We start from the raw sequence: 14,367 nt of genomic DNA, 5'->3' as shown, positions 1-14,367 counted from the left end.
TTGCGAGCCATAAAACATCCTGGAAAGCTATTAATATTTTCTTATGCTCAATTTCTCACAAATTCAAAGAACTTCGAAATTCCTCCCCAATACTGAAAAAACTTTCCAGGGACTTTCCTGACAAACATTTCAAAGAAAAAAAAAGCCTAAAATTGAGATGAAGTCATTTTATTGACCACAAGAATTTTCGATTACAAAGAGCCAAGAGCATTCGGAAACAGCAATCCGGTTTCCGGAAGCCTCCTCTCCAACCAAGCCATCCACTCTACTTTAGCTTCTTCTTGGCACGGAGATTGTTGGTATGTCCGCACTTCTTCTTACGACAATTGGTGGCCCTGGGATGGAGCCGGGCGTAGCACTTGCGACAGATCATCTTGTCGCAGTTGTACTTCTGGGCCAGAATCCTCAACGATGGCTCGATGATGCCACCACGGAGACGCAACACGAGATGCAGGGTGCTCTCCTTCTGGATATTGTAGTCCGAGAGTGTACGGCCATCCTCAAGCTGCTTTCCGGCAAAGATCAGACGCTGCTGATCCGGAGGAATACCCTCCTTGTCCTGAATCTTTGCTTTCACATTTTCAATGGTATCTGAGGGTTCCACCTCCAAGGTGATGGTTTTCCCCGTAAGAGTCTTCACAAAGATCTGCATTTTGAAGCTGAAAAACCAGGAAGAATGTTAGAAAACTCAAAAAAAAATTGATTGACTTCGGAAGTGTTTTGACGTTTGAGAATTTTTCTGTTTTCATCGCAAAAATCTCGGAAAAACCAAAGATTTCGTACATTATGTAGTGAAAAATACAGCACAGATTGCTTTTCAATAAGTTTTGCAAGGTTTAAAAGAGAATTTTTCATGAAAATCGTGAAAAACTTACAGATTTCGCTCAACGTGGAGACAACCTCAAAAAAGTACTCGACGAAAGGATTGATGACAGAACTTGACGAAAAAGAAGTTAAGTTAGCCGCAGTTCATTTTTTACCAGCTTACCCAGCAGACGTACTGAAAGCTAAAAGAACGGCTCCAACCCAGCTGAAAAACTGCAACCATACAACTACAGTAGAGTCTCTCAAATCTGAATCTATCAAATTCGAACGCCGTTTGGATTTAAAATGTCAATTGTGAGGTTATGTTAGAAGGTCCGTATTCTAGGTGAATGAAAATCATATTTATGTGCTTCTTCCTGAATGTTTGCATACATTATAGTCGTGTAAAATGAAAAGGAAGTATGTTACCACAAAAACTTTTGAGAAAGTACGAGAGTTTGATTCAAAGTACAATTTAATCTCACACAAATTTCGTTAGTTTTGAAAAAATCGTTCGACCAACTTAGCATTTGGTTAACATTATAAAATAAATTTAAAACACGAGCCAAAAAATCACGTAAAATACCAAACTGGCATAAAATGCCAGCGCTGAAATTCTCAACAAAAAAAGCATTTTTTCAATAGTTTTTCATTTCATAAGGAATTCTACAGCTGTTCTAGGACTCATAAATTCCTTTTTTAAATAAATATTTTCCCATTTTCTTGTCATTTTTATATAGATTTTCTAAAAATTAACAAAACAAATGTCCAGGTGAATTTTTAGATATTTTCGTAGCAAAGAGCCAATTTCCATTGCATTTAATTTTTCCTAGCAATTTGGCAAGGATTTTAGGACTCATATCAATATATTTTCCTGTAAAATTTTCAAATTCTTATATATAGTTTGCGCTTTTTTTTAAAGAAAATTTTATGTGAAATTCCTACAGAAATTCGAAGAAGAAAAACAAGGCATAAGCTGAATTTCACCTTATTTTTCTCTGCAGTAACACTTTACAACAATTCTTGGTTTTATATTATTTAATTTTTAAACAATATTTTCACATTTTCACAAATTTTTGCGACTTTTTCGAATCGTGACAAAACTCAAAAAATTGTTAAGATTTTTTAGGTTATATAGTAAAAGCAATTAAAATGTTCATTTCTGACGCCAACTCCATATAAAAAGGTGACATTTTACACCAATATGGTATTATACGCCCATATTTTTCGTTTATTTCCTATTTTTTTTTAAGAAGACTAAGAATTTTGATTGATTCAGTAACTGTGCAATACAAACTGCATTTTTTTCTTAATTTTTCAAAATGATATTAAAATATCAAAATGATAAAAAAAAAATATCGTCAGTTAACACTAAACCTACCGACCGTTTTTGGTCGTTTTTCGGTCAAATTACAAACCACGGTAGGGTGTGATACTCAACGAATTTGTCTTGGAAAATAGCAAAAAATTAAGATTTAAACACTGGAAAATATATTACATGGATATTTTAAGAAATTAATTAAGGTTGACAGTGACATTGTACCGTTTAAATATGTGTTAATTTTAAACCGGTCAATTTGACCGGATCTTGGTAGGTTTAGTGTTAAATCAGTATTTGTCGTAACTTCATTTTTGCAATTTTGAGATATATACATATTTAGAATCGGCGTAATTTTGTTTATTAAACGCACTTGAGAAACACAAACTTTTATAAGCAAAATAAATATTATTAGGGGTACATTGAAATTGATGTAATGCATTTTTGAAAATTGTCGTAACTTACACGATTTCTATACATTGGAAGTTACGGATTTATAAACTATGGAAGTTACGACAAAACCTTATTGTGTTTATTCGGACATATATCAATATTTAAACTTTTAAATCATTTTATAAAGATTTTCTCGAGTTAACTTATAGTTTTTTAGTGGCACTTTCATTATTTTTACTCAGAATTATTACATTCGGGGCTCATTTTTAAGAAAAATAAAGTTGAAATGAAAATTTCGTCTCTTGAAAAGTTATGAAAAGGAAGTTACGACAAATGCTGATTTAAAGGACGATATGTGAAAATCTTTAATATAAAATGAATTTATGAGTCCTAAAGTTTGTGTAGAAGTCTCACGAAATGAAAAACAATTGCAAGTTTGATTTTTTGTTGACAATTTACACTCAGATCATTTTATGGAAGTTCGGTATTCCGTGTGATTTTTAGTGGGAAAGAAGATGTACTGTAAAAAGGCATTTTTTAAAGAAATTGCTCCTAGTGTATAGAGCACTCAGCAACTCGACCCGATCATTGGTCGATAGCAAGAGATTAACCGACTGCCAATCTAAATTAGCAGCAGTCCGAAGAAGGGAATCATCGTCAACCCGCTTGAGATCTCTCACAAATCGAAATCGGTAACGATTTGACTTGTCAATCTCTGGCATACCGAAGGAGAACTGACTAAAATCATGATCAGAGACACCCGGAAGAGCCTGCTGACCATAAGAACGGAGTAATTGATGAGAATTATCAGGAAGTAGTTCTGAATCAAGCAAGGACTGACTACCGTGGTATCACACTAGAGAATTTCACATGAAAATTTTCATGTGATTCACATCAATTGTTGCTGATATATGCCCTATTGTGCAATTTTCTTCAAGAACTTTTAGAAATCGATTCATTTAGTGATAAAAAAGTAGACTCGAGTTACAAAAATTGGTTTAAATAGATTAAAATAGCATAAATACGATTGATAACTAATGAGCAAATAATGAGCAAATAATGAGCAAATAATGAGCAAAATTTGCTCATTACATTTGCATCTGGTACTACTTTATTGCAGTCATTCGGGTAGTTTCTGCACCACAACTCTCCCACCAGTTTATTAGTGATGAAATTGTGATTAAAAGTAGTGCCAATTTATCGTAAACGAGATGGAGAAGAAAGGGCAAAAGGCATTGAAAAAGATAGGTGAAGAGGATAAGTAAGAAAAAAGCTAAACAAAAATGTGTTCGAGATTATATATTCCTTCATAAACTTCTAGGATTTCGTGGTCAAATGAGATGGTGACCGAATTAATTGAGGCTGTACATCAGGAAACCGTAACTTGGGACTACAACTGCCGGGAATATAAAAATAGAGGCAGCCGATCTGATGGTTTTCAGGCCATTTGCGACAAAGTGAGTCACCAATCGCCGGAACTCACAACTCAGTCGGGATTTGGGTAGTATTGGCTCCCTCATTTTCGTAGTTTTCTTTTGTAGATAAGGCCCTACGATTTGAAGAAGCTCTTCAAATTCCTCCGAAGTCATTCGGAGAAAATCATTGTGTCCAAAAAAGCTCCACTTGCGATGTTGTCATAAAGATTTTCAACGAAACCATGTGAAGGTCGCGTTAAAAGCCAATCTCTCGCCCACACCCTCCTTCTTTTCGCTTGGCGGGTCCTTTTGCACAACACAAAAGCAGTGTACAGGATGAGAACTTCCTCTTCTTCACTAAAATCACACATTTTTACTCAAACGACTGAAATGCTTCAAAAACAAAATCACTCATCCGACAACCCACATGTCATCGTGACATTGAGCAATTCTAGCAATAATGTCCTGGCTAAATCAGCGATTTCGAGTGGTTCTAGAAGTTTTAATTAGCAACTTTTCAATGTGAAATTTTCTAGTGTGATAACACCGTGTCGCAGAGAAGGGTGTGTGGTTAAAGGAGAAAATGCGGCAGGTAGAGAGAAAATCTGTACATAAACGACTTGGCTCAAGAAGACCAATATTAGAATTTCCCAACCAAAAGGTGCAAGAAGATCAAATCTCCTGTCGGTATGCAATTTTTATACATCATTGCAGTGAATTCGCAGGCTTTGCTCTCGGTCTTAAAAGTATCACTCAAAACAAAACCAAAGTAAATCGATCACATCATAATTTATAAAAAGTCATCAGTAAAATTCACATACAAATATTGATACTTGTATGACTTGTATGTAATGAAAATTATTTTATTACGCCTACCGTTGAAACTTTGAATTTTATTACATCGCACGATTACACGTGCCGTCAGTGGTGCCAATCTGAGTTTTCGTTCAGTTTTTGACAGCCAGCTGGCGAGGGAAGGCATTTTTTTGCGAAATCTAAGCACTTTTCACCTCGTTTTTGCATGAAAATGCATGCAAAATAGGCCACATTATCACCTGTGATAGTTAATTTAGCATCTTGTGAATTAAAAATTGTCTAGAGTGAAGTGGAAGTGCGTGAAAAATGGCAGAAACTGAGCCATTGATTGGGAATCATGCTGAACAAACAGGGAACAATGAGGTAAGTTTTCAAGGACTTTTCCCAGGGAATCCGTGGAAATTTCTGGGTTTATCAGGTTCTTAGACAATCCTGTTTATCCCCAAAAGTTCATTTGGGGAGATGGGATGGGGGATAGTTGGGAAATTTGGGAGATTTCTTGGCAGTTTGGCTCTCTGTGGAGGTTTTGAACAAAAAAAATCCGGGAATGGTTTTTCAGGCTGCAGCTGTTCCGGCGGAAGGATCTCAAGCAGCAGCTGCTCAGGGTCCAGCCCAGCAGCAACAGCCAAGTCGTATGGAGTCCTTTTTTGCCATCACAAAGTCCCTAATCATCCGGGCTCTTGTGATTTACTTCATATCTTCCTTCTTCCGACGCCCTGCCTCAACCCCAGATCCCACCAGTCAGCCCGGAGCCCCCGCAGCTCCGCGCACCACCGCCTGGAATTACTTTGAGAATGGCGTGATGTTCGATCTCTATGTGTATGTGTCTGAAGATTACAATTTTGCCGACTTCAATCGGCCAGAATTCCTCGTGTGGCAGCAGATGGGCCTGGTTTATGGAGATTGGACAAGTGGCAGGGATAAGGATGGGATTTACAGTCATAGCACGCAAATCCCAGCCACACAACGACTCCAGAACAATGGATCTATCTACATTCATGCCTACGTGGTGAAATCTGGTCAGAGTCCCAATCCTCACGACACGGAAAACTACGCAGGACGCCATGTGAGCTACTCCAGGAGGATGCTCAATAAATTCAAGCGAATCAAGCGCTCCAAGACGCACAATCTCATCACAGGAGAGACCACGAATCCACTTAGCATGGTAAGTCTTTTCCAGACACTTCGCCTTGTCTCTATTCTCCTGACCATGAACTCTTGGGCCCTGGGTATCGCTTTCACGAGCCACTTCACGCAACCTTCCTAGATTCTTTAAAAGCTGCTGTTTACCTCGTTAGGGTTCGGGAGCACAATGAAATTTTCATGAAAGTTTCATCATCTGTGAAATATTTGAAATATTTTTGAAAAAATAGTTTTTCTAGGTTAAACTTGACATTTTACACATGCCTAAAAACAAAAAAAAAGACAAAAATATTTATTTCGAATAGAACAGGTTTTAGAAATATAAGTTATGACAAAATCATTTTTTTCTTAACCTTTAGTAAAAATTAACGGAATTTAAAAAAAACTACACAAAATTTTTACAGAAAAGAAAAAAAAAGAATTAGAAAAATAACCTAGAAAACGAAACAGAAAAATAAAAATAGTGGTCTTCAAAAAGGTCATCCACGGGATTTGATATTATTTCACTTGCCGTACGAAACAAGCTTGTCAAATTCTCTGTGAATTAATTATCTGCCAGGTAAAGGGCTCTACACATTGGCAGCAATTTTCATCAAAAATTGCTTTCTTGAAGGAAATTACATGCAATGCTATAGGCACAAACGTCAAAATTGTGTAAAAAATGCAATTTTTGACGAAAATTGCTTTCAATGTGTAGAGGCCATAAAAGGGAATTAATGAAAGTTTTTTTTCTGCAACAAGATTTTTTTAAGCAATCAACTGAAAATAATAGACATAACCTCAATTCTGAGATCAAAATCAAGAAAATTCCAAGATTTTGGTAATTCCGAAATCAAAAAATCAAGATCAAGACGTCAAATCTGTCAAATGTCTTAAAATCTTTCAATCCAAGATGCAAACAGTGTGGATTTCAAGAGGCAATATTTCAAGACATCTCTAATTTCTTATTTTCTTGAAGTAATTCCAAGGAGCTCCCAAAGGTGCTTGGAATTTCCAAGATACTAACAGTCTGAAGAGTTTCATACGGAAATTTTCCTTGACGAGTAATATGTCTGTATAAAAAGAAAATTAGCATGAAAAATACAGTGTTTTAATCAAAATGGCAATATCAATGCATTTTTCATACAGATAGGAGCACTCTGGCCTTCCCGTTACTCGAATCTTAACGCATTTTAAGAGTTTGCGACATTGCATATAACTCTCCATTTGTTTTCTCAACCAATTGACATTTCGGAAAGTACCCAACAACACTCGAAAGTAAATTTTATATTCTTACCACTCTGGCGCAAATGTCGCTAATTCTCGTAAATTTCACTAGACGTCATGAATTTAGAAACTCCGCCTGATCGTTGATAGTGTTGATAATTGTTGATAGTGTTGTTCCCGAATGACTCAAAATCTTAAATTGCGAGCAATTTTATTGCTTTTTGAGAGCCTAATAGGTCATTTGTCCTTAATAATTCAATCCTAAGTTAAATTTTTCCAAAAAATCGTAATTGACAAAAAATTAGAGTAGTAAAACCATATAGCTAAACCTTAGGTCTGAAGCCCGTATAAGAATTAAGAGGAAGAGGCTGTGTATCGTATTACGTCCTCCTCATTTAGACTCGCGGCCTATAATTAATTTTCCTAATTTACATGGGGACATTTCTACAAATTTTGCAGAAAAAATAAAGATATTTGTCAGAAGTGACGTTTCGTTAAGTGTGGAAATTCTTGAAATATTTGTTTGCTTTAGCTAATGGCCGCTACACACTATCAGAAATTTCTTTAAAAAATGTCTTTTTAAAGAAAATTTCCCCTATCTTTGTAGGCAGAAACGTCAGAATTAAAAAAGGCAATTTTTAACGAAAATTGCTTCTAGTGTGTAGACACCATTAGATATTTTAAGTTCCACAAATCCTTCGTGTCAGAATGAAATCTTTGATCTTGGAAATATTTGACAGCTTGAAATTTTGACCATGATCTTGTTCTCAGAATTGAGACCATTCTCTTAAAAAATACGTGAGGAACTGAGAATAACTGAGAAAAATATAGCTGAACTACAAAACCACGTAAAAAAAATAGAAATTAAAAAAGTTTACAATACGTAAATATTTTTTTTGTTTTCGTGATTTTAATGTGACCTCAAAAACAAATCGTTCATTAACCGAAAAAAATGAAGTTCTTTTGATTCCATATATACCGATTTAAAAATTGGTGAAAACTATAAAAACTTGATAAAAAATCTTCAACGCGTATTTAAGAATTGCAATAACTAATAAATTATTTTACAAGATTATCAAAGTCCGGATTTCTAAATTAGTTTATTTAGAAATCTGCGCAGACCGGAACTTCAAACTACCTTAATTTTTTACAATATTAATTTCACGCCAAATGCTAAATAAGGTGTATAAATAGTATTTTCCATTGCGATTTTTTGTAGGGGCAAGCATTTGCAACAAATGCAAAATTTCAAGAGAATAATTTTTCATGAAAATTTCATTCTTTCCCATGAGCCTAAAATCCAATAAATCTAAAAGGCGCGAAATCGCGTGCTAAACAATGCTATCATGCGTGAGACTTTTTTGGGTACAATTTACAAATACTAACCTTCAAGTAAACTTTGGGGAGCCAAGAAGTCAATCAAAACGTATTAGAATGGGCTCCTGGATCCTGAGTATTTGTTACGTGAAACATAAGAAGAACCTTATTCGAAGATCTCTAGCCTCCTTAGCTAAATCGAAAAATTTCGATGTTTTTGACGCTTGTCAAGTAAGATAGAATTAATATTCATAGATTCTATGTTCATTATTGCAACTGCAATAATGGACATAGAATAGGGGAAAAAGCTCAAAAGAAGCTCATTAAGCTTAGAAGTAGATGCGTGAGAAGAATGAAGAATTAAATTAGTGAAAAAAAGATAAAAATACAAAAAGAAGTAAGTTATTTAATATAGAGAAATTAAATGAAATGTAGGAGATTAAAATTTTTATAGGAATTTATAGGATTTATAGGAATTTATAGAATTTTATAGGACATTTTTATAGAGGAATTAGGTGTAGATAAAAATTCAAGGTCTTAACTCTTTCGCGTCTTTAGGGTCATATATGACCCGGGGAAAAAAGTTTTTTTTTTGGCTATTTACATTAATTGAAATCTAACTGGAGTCTTGAGAAAATGAGCCAAGAATCTTACATCCTTCTATTATGATGTCGTGCACGAACAGATAGATTTCAATTAATGTAAATACCCAAAAAAAAACTTTTTTCCCCGAGTCATGACATTACCCTAAAGACGCGAAAGAGTTAAAGGAGACTGTAAGTGCCTGCAGCCATAGATTTTTGAATTTTGTTTTATATTAGAAAATTTATATTTTATTCCATCAGGAAAAACCCAACCCTTCTGTATTATAACCCAGTTGATTTATAGTAAAACAACACCTGAAAATCATATCCCAATTGCCCTCAAACCCCCTGGAATTCTCAAATAAATTAAAATCCAAAAACTATCGAAAAAGTATCAAAAATTAAATCAAAGACTCTGCCACTGAAAATTGAAAAAAACCCACTTTTCCACGCACACCGTCGCCATTCGAACCTGTTACGCGGCATTGTTCTCTAATACTGCACAGTAAACGGGCTGGCATCTTGGTCCACGCTGTAGGTTCATCGGAGACTGAGCCGGTCTCATTTCTTTTAAGCATAGAGTCTACTTTTCAAAAACTCAGGGAGATAACCTCCTTCCGGGTGCGTCAGTGGTGTTTCTCCTTTCAGAGACACAAAAAACACACAGGATTTTTTGCCAAAGCTTTCGGCGCTACAGTGTGCCTTCCTCAGTGGTCAAACTGTGATATTGTCTCTGAAAATTGTATTAAGTATCTCCACTAATCCTAATGAGGGTACACAGGGAATTTTACGATTTCTCTGCGGGAGCACTTCACTGGATATTGGTCAGAGGCCAACTGCTTTTTTACTTCCAGTAGAACTAGAGTATACCCTCAAAGACTTTCCAGGCTGGGTCGTTCTCATCCTTGCGAACCAGATGCCCAGTCCACCGGAGGCTATTGAGGTCTATTAGTTGACGACAGTTGCTCGGTAACGCTGATACACCTCTTAGATGGTTGTATACGCTTCGGAATCGTCCTTTTCACATACAGAGCCAAAAATCCGTCATAGAATCCTCCTCCCAAACGCCGATAAAAGTTCGCAATTCTGTTTCCTGATTACCCTCGTTTTAGTCTAATACGTGATGACTTCAGTATAGGGGAATTATGTAATTTTCGTGGCATTATCACGCGTGAGTTCGAAACTTGACAATGCCAATTGAGCTTTTTTGTGTCATATCATATGAGTTCGAAAATGCAATTCATTTTTTTAATGAAATCCCTTGATGATTTTATGAAAATACAGTACGTCTTGGTTGATTTGTTTAACAAAGTTCATTGTCATTTGAATTGCCAGAAATCTCAAATATGTGACTTCTGACAATGCCACGTGATCTGAAATGGCAATGTCACGGCTACAGAATCGCATTTTAGAAAAAGCTCTCGTAAGATTCGAACCCAATTTGTCATATGGTATTGCTAGAGCGTTACAGAATTCCCCTCCAGGATCGTAGTTCTATACTGAAGTAGCTTCGTATGTTTAAGGTTCTGTACTGAAACACTCTTGATAGGCTGAAATATGTAGTAGAACTGTAGAGTCTAGATTGATGGGAGAAAACCCGTCCTGAGGAAGACTTCTAAGCCAACGGTACCAATCACTGTTCAGTTGGGTTGATGACTCTGAAGGGTGATATAACAGCTAGATCCCTGGAAATGGGAAACGGGGCCCTACTCCTGGAGGCTCGCGATAGAGGGTACTCCAGCATGCTCCGATGTGGGTCAGTACCCAGCAACGAAAGTTCGCGGTTGGTACCACAGTACAAGAATACCTGAACAACTAACCAGTCACCTTATGGGAATTTAACATAGCGTGACCCTTTGTGACTACTATTCAATGCACAGTCAGTGGCGCTAGAGCGTTGGCCACCGCTTTGAACTAGAAGAAGTTTATCATGGTGGCCACCGCGCTCCGAACAAATTAGGAGGCTGCCACCGTCGCAGCCTATTCAACCGCGAATCATTTTCGTTGCTGGGTAGCATTCCTACAAATAGGCCTCATTGACTTTCAGTAGCCGTGCGCGGACTTTTGTTGAGATGTTGTTGAAGGCTATGTTTGTTGATCCAAGGTAGACGGAGAAGTTTACAACCTCGCAATTAAAGTGTTCCATTGGAAAAGCTAGCGATCCGTAAATGCGAAATCTTCGTTTTTCGGAAATAAACGAAGATTCCTGATCCCCCTTGTAATGTCGAGGCCTGATCTGACATTCTACCTTCGACAATTGGGAAACGGTACTTGATTTGTGAACGGGATACGGAGTTCCATACGACTTCGTTAGGGAAATCATGATGTAAACCTATAGATTTGTCTCGTGTGCTGACTTTCATTTACAGGAGGAGAGTGATGCGACAGTGACTGAAGAGATTGTGTCTCACTGGCATCCGAATCTCACGATAAATCTCGTGACGGATCAGACAAATTGGGTGCGCGGCTCAGTGCCAGCTCCTTTCGATGAATACATCACATTCCTGCCCGGAGGTCATACGTACTTGCCGGTGCTCTTCTTCAATGACTACTGGAACATGATGCGAGACTACCAGCCACTCAATAAGACTGTTGATGTGCTGGAATTGCACTTGACTTTTCAGCCCTTGTCACTGTTTAAGTGGCAACTCTATGCGGCACAGTCGATGAAGAATAAGTGGACGAGTGGAGTGTTTGGGGATATGCTGGCGTCAGAAGAGCAAGATGAGGATCAGGATTCGCTGAAAGAAGCTCTTCTGGATACGAGTCCGTTAATTTTAGGACTGACAGCAGCTGTGTCTATCTTGCACAGTGTCTTTGAGATTCTGGCCTTTAAGAATGACATTCAGTTCTGGAACAATAGGAAGAGTCTCGAGGGTTTGTCAGTTCGGAGTGTTTTCTTTGGGGTCTTTCAGTCGGTGATTGTGCTGCTGTATGTCCTGGATAATGATACGAATTTTATGATTCGTATCAGTTGTTTCATTGGACTTGGTATTGAGGTGTGGAAGATACAGAAAGTTGTGAATATTCACATAAGTCGAGATTCACTGGTATTGGGCTTTCTGCCTAGGATCACTTTTACAGATAAAGGTTCCTATGTGGAAACCAGTACGAAGGAGTACGATAAATTGGCATTTAAATATTTGGGTTGGCTCTGTTTTCCACTTCTGATTGGATACAGTGTCTATTCCCTGGTTTACAATGAGCACAAAGGCTGGTACTCCTTTGTTCTGAATATGCTCTACGGATTCCTCCTGACCTTTGGCTTCATCATGATGACTCCACAGCTATTTATTAATTATAAACTCAAGTCTGTGGCTCATTTGCCATGGCGAATGATGACCTACAAATTCCTCAATACTTTCATCGATGACATCTTTGCCTTTGTCATCAAGATGCCCACAATGTATAGGCTAGGTTGCTTCCGTGATGATATAGTCTTCTTTGTGTTCCTGTACCAACGATGGATCTACAAAGTGGATGCTAAGAGGGTCAATGAATTTGGTTTTTCGGCAGAAATGGAACGAGAAGCCAAAATGAAGTTGACTCCATCAGTTCCAACGCCAGAAATGTCCCAACCAAAGCCAGTTGAAGAGAAAAAGAAGGACTAAATTGAACGATTTTATCCATTTAGTACAGCTAAATAAAATTCTTCTAAACTGAATTGTAATAGATAAAAAAAAAATCCTTTCGTGTATTATCAGTGTGTGTGTCTCTTAGGAGATAAAACTACCAATAAATAGAGGAAATTTGTTGCAATTGATCTGCAATTTAACCTGAGGAAGGAACAAAAGAAAACCATTCACGGAAATGTTAATAAACTTTTTTTTGATTCCAGTTTCAAGCTTTTTATGCTTTTTAGTCATGTTTTTGATTTTGTTTCTTTATTATAGCAGATGGCGTGATGTTTTTGTTTTATTTTTATCTTTTTAATTGACGTTTCTTATTTGGAATAGTGAACAGGTGGGGATCTCAGTGGCGCAATAGGCAAGACCGTTGAGTCTTGGGCGTATGAGATCTCTAACTCGATTCTCACAGTTCGAGTCCTTCCTGGTGCAAAGATCTGAATGTTTTTAAAATAAAAGACATTTTTACTGTGATATAACGTAATATTAATACACCGCTTCTACCCAAAAACTCCGTTCACGGAAGAAGCATCCACATTGCGGGGAAGGCGATCCTAGGCGGTCTACAAATGGACTTAGCAGTTTCTTCCAACATGTGACCAACAACAGTATCATAACATGATTACATTGTAACAAATATTCCGATACGATTAATAGTAAGTGAAAAGGTAAGTTCTTTTGTGTTGCAGCCCAATGTTTTCGAATTCGAAGATGCGTCGAAGCGCTCTCCGTTAGTTCGAACTTTCGATATTAGATGAAATTTTTAACAATCTTAGCTACTATATCTATAATCCTACCAAAATTTCGGGCCCAGACTTTGCTAAAATGTGTTTCGCCACTTTCTGATCACGAATATATGGATGGCTAAAAAACTGTTCAAGCTTAGTGAGGATGACTATCTCTAATTCAATGTGCCAAGTGAATGCAGAAGGAGAGAAGTCGGGAAGCTTCAGAGTGGATTCGGGCTTAAGGCAAGGGGATGCTCTCCCCGCCCCTTTTCAATCTTGCCCTGGAGTATGCGGTGAGGAAATCCGGGTATAATGAGAGATCATGCATTTACTATAAGTCCTCGCAGATGTTGGCCTATGCCGACGACATCAATATTATGAGACGCTCCATACTCGCGGTTAATTAGACTTTCGTCGAAGTAACCGCAGCAGCTGACAGGATGGGACTCAAGGTTAACGAAAGTAAAACGAAGGTCATGGGAGACAGCATTCAGTCCCGTCAGAATGTCACTTTGGACGAGTGGAATTTTGAGGTTGTTAAGGACTTCAAATACCTCGGATCGGTGCTGACGACGAGTAATGAAATCGGAATAGGGGGTAATAATGAGAGACTCGCGGCGGGGTGTAGAAGTTTCTTTGAACTCTCGTCGATATTTCGATCAAGGAATGTCTCGCGGTCAACAAAGATAAAAATAACTGTAGTATACTGGACATGCTGGTCATAGGGTGAAATGTAGGGTTAGATGGGAATTGGGCCACTTTAAGACAGGAAGGGGAATTTAGAAGGGAAAAGAAGGAAAAAGAGAAGAAGAATAAGATTGTTGTATGAGACGTGGAAGGTGACCAAGAATAAAGATTAAGTGATACGAAAGGATCTTACAATAACAGAACCATACTGAAGCCAGTCGTAACGTATGGTTTGGAAACAATACCGTTGACCTGCACAGAGAGAAAGCTGCTGATCTTTGAGAGACGGGTCCTACGACGAGTCTACAGGCCTTTCCATGAGGAAACTAC

At 37.5% G+C, this 14,367-nt stretch overlaps 2 protein-coding genes across 2 annotated transcripts; one reads left to right on the top strand and one right to left on the bottom strand.

Annotated features, from left to right (window-relative positions):
- Positions 1 to 152: 152 nt before the first annotated feature.
- On the bottom strand, positions 153 to 971 carry LOC129807672 (ubiquitin-60S ribosomal protein L40). Its single transcript, XM_055857102.1, has 2 exons — positions 876 to 971; positions 153 to 659 (listed from the first exon to the last, which is right to left on the bottom strand). The coding sequence occupies exon 2, from the start codon at positions 650 to 652 to the stop codon at positions 266 to 268; it is 387 nt and encodes a 128-aa protein (XP_055713077.1). The 5' UTR covers positions 653 to 659; positions 876 to 971; the 3' UTR covers positions 153 to 265.
- A 3,883-nt stretch (positions 972 to 4,854) lies between these two features.
- Positions 4,855 to 12,833, top strand: LOC129807671 (putative lipid scramblase CLPTM1). The gene is made up of 3 exons (XM_055857100.1): positions 4,855 to 5,109; positions 5,306 to 5,911; positions 11,366 to 12,833. Exons 1-3 carry the CDS (start codon positions 5,053 to 5,055, stop codon positions 12,605 to 12,607), a joined length of 1,905 nt encoding a protein of 634 aa, XP_055713075.1. The 5' UTR covers positions 4,855 to 5,052; the 3' UTR covers positions 12,608 to 12,833.
- Positions 12,834 to 14,367: the final 1,534 nt, after the last annotated feature.

This window comes from Phlebotomus papatasi, chromosome 3 (genome assembly GCF_024763615.1).
Source record: "Phlebotomus papatasi isolate M1 chromosome 3, Ppap_2.1, whole genome shotgun sequence".
Taxonomy (NCBI): Eukaryota; Metazoa; Arthropoda; class Insecta; order Diptera; family Psychodidae; genus Phlebotomus; species Phlebotomus papatasi.
This window is presented reverse-complemented; position numbering and strand designations above follow the sequence as displayed.

Bases quoted from the DNA above. Each gene is read 5' to 3' on its own strand.
- LOC129807672 (XM_055857102.1), bottom strand. From the start codon at position 652: ATGCAGATCTTTGTGAAGACTCTTACGGGGAAAACCATCACCTTGGAG.
- LOC129807671 (XM_055857100.1), top strand. From the start codon at position 5,053: ATGGCAGAAACTGAGCCATTGATTGGGAATCATGCTGAACAAACAGGG. The intron at 5,110-5,305 runs GTAAGTTTTCAA...ATGGTTTTTCAG, and splicing joins AACAAACAGGGAACAATGAG to GCTGCAGCTGTTCCGGCGGA. The intron at 5,912-11,365 runs GTAAGTCTTTTC...TTTCATTTACAG, and splicing joins CCACGAATCCACTTAGCATG to GAGGAGAGTGATGCGACAGT.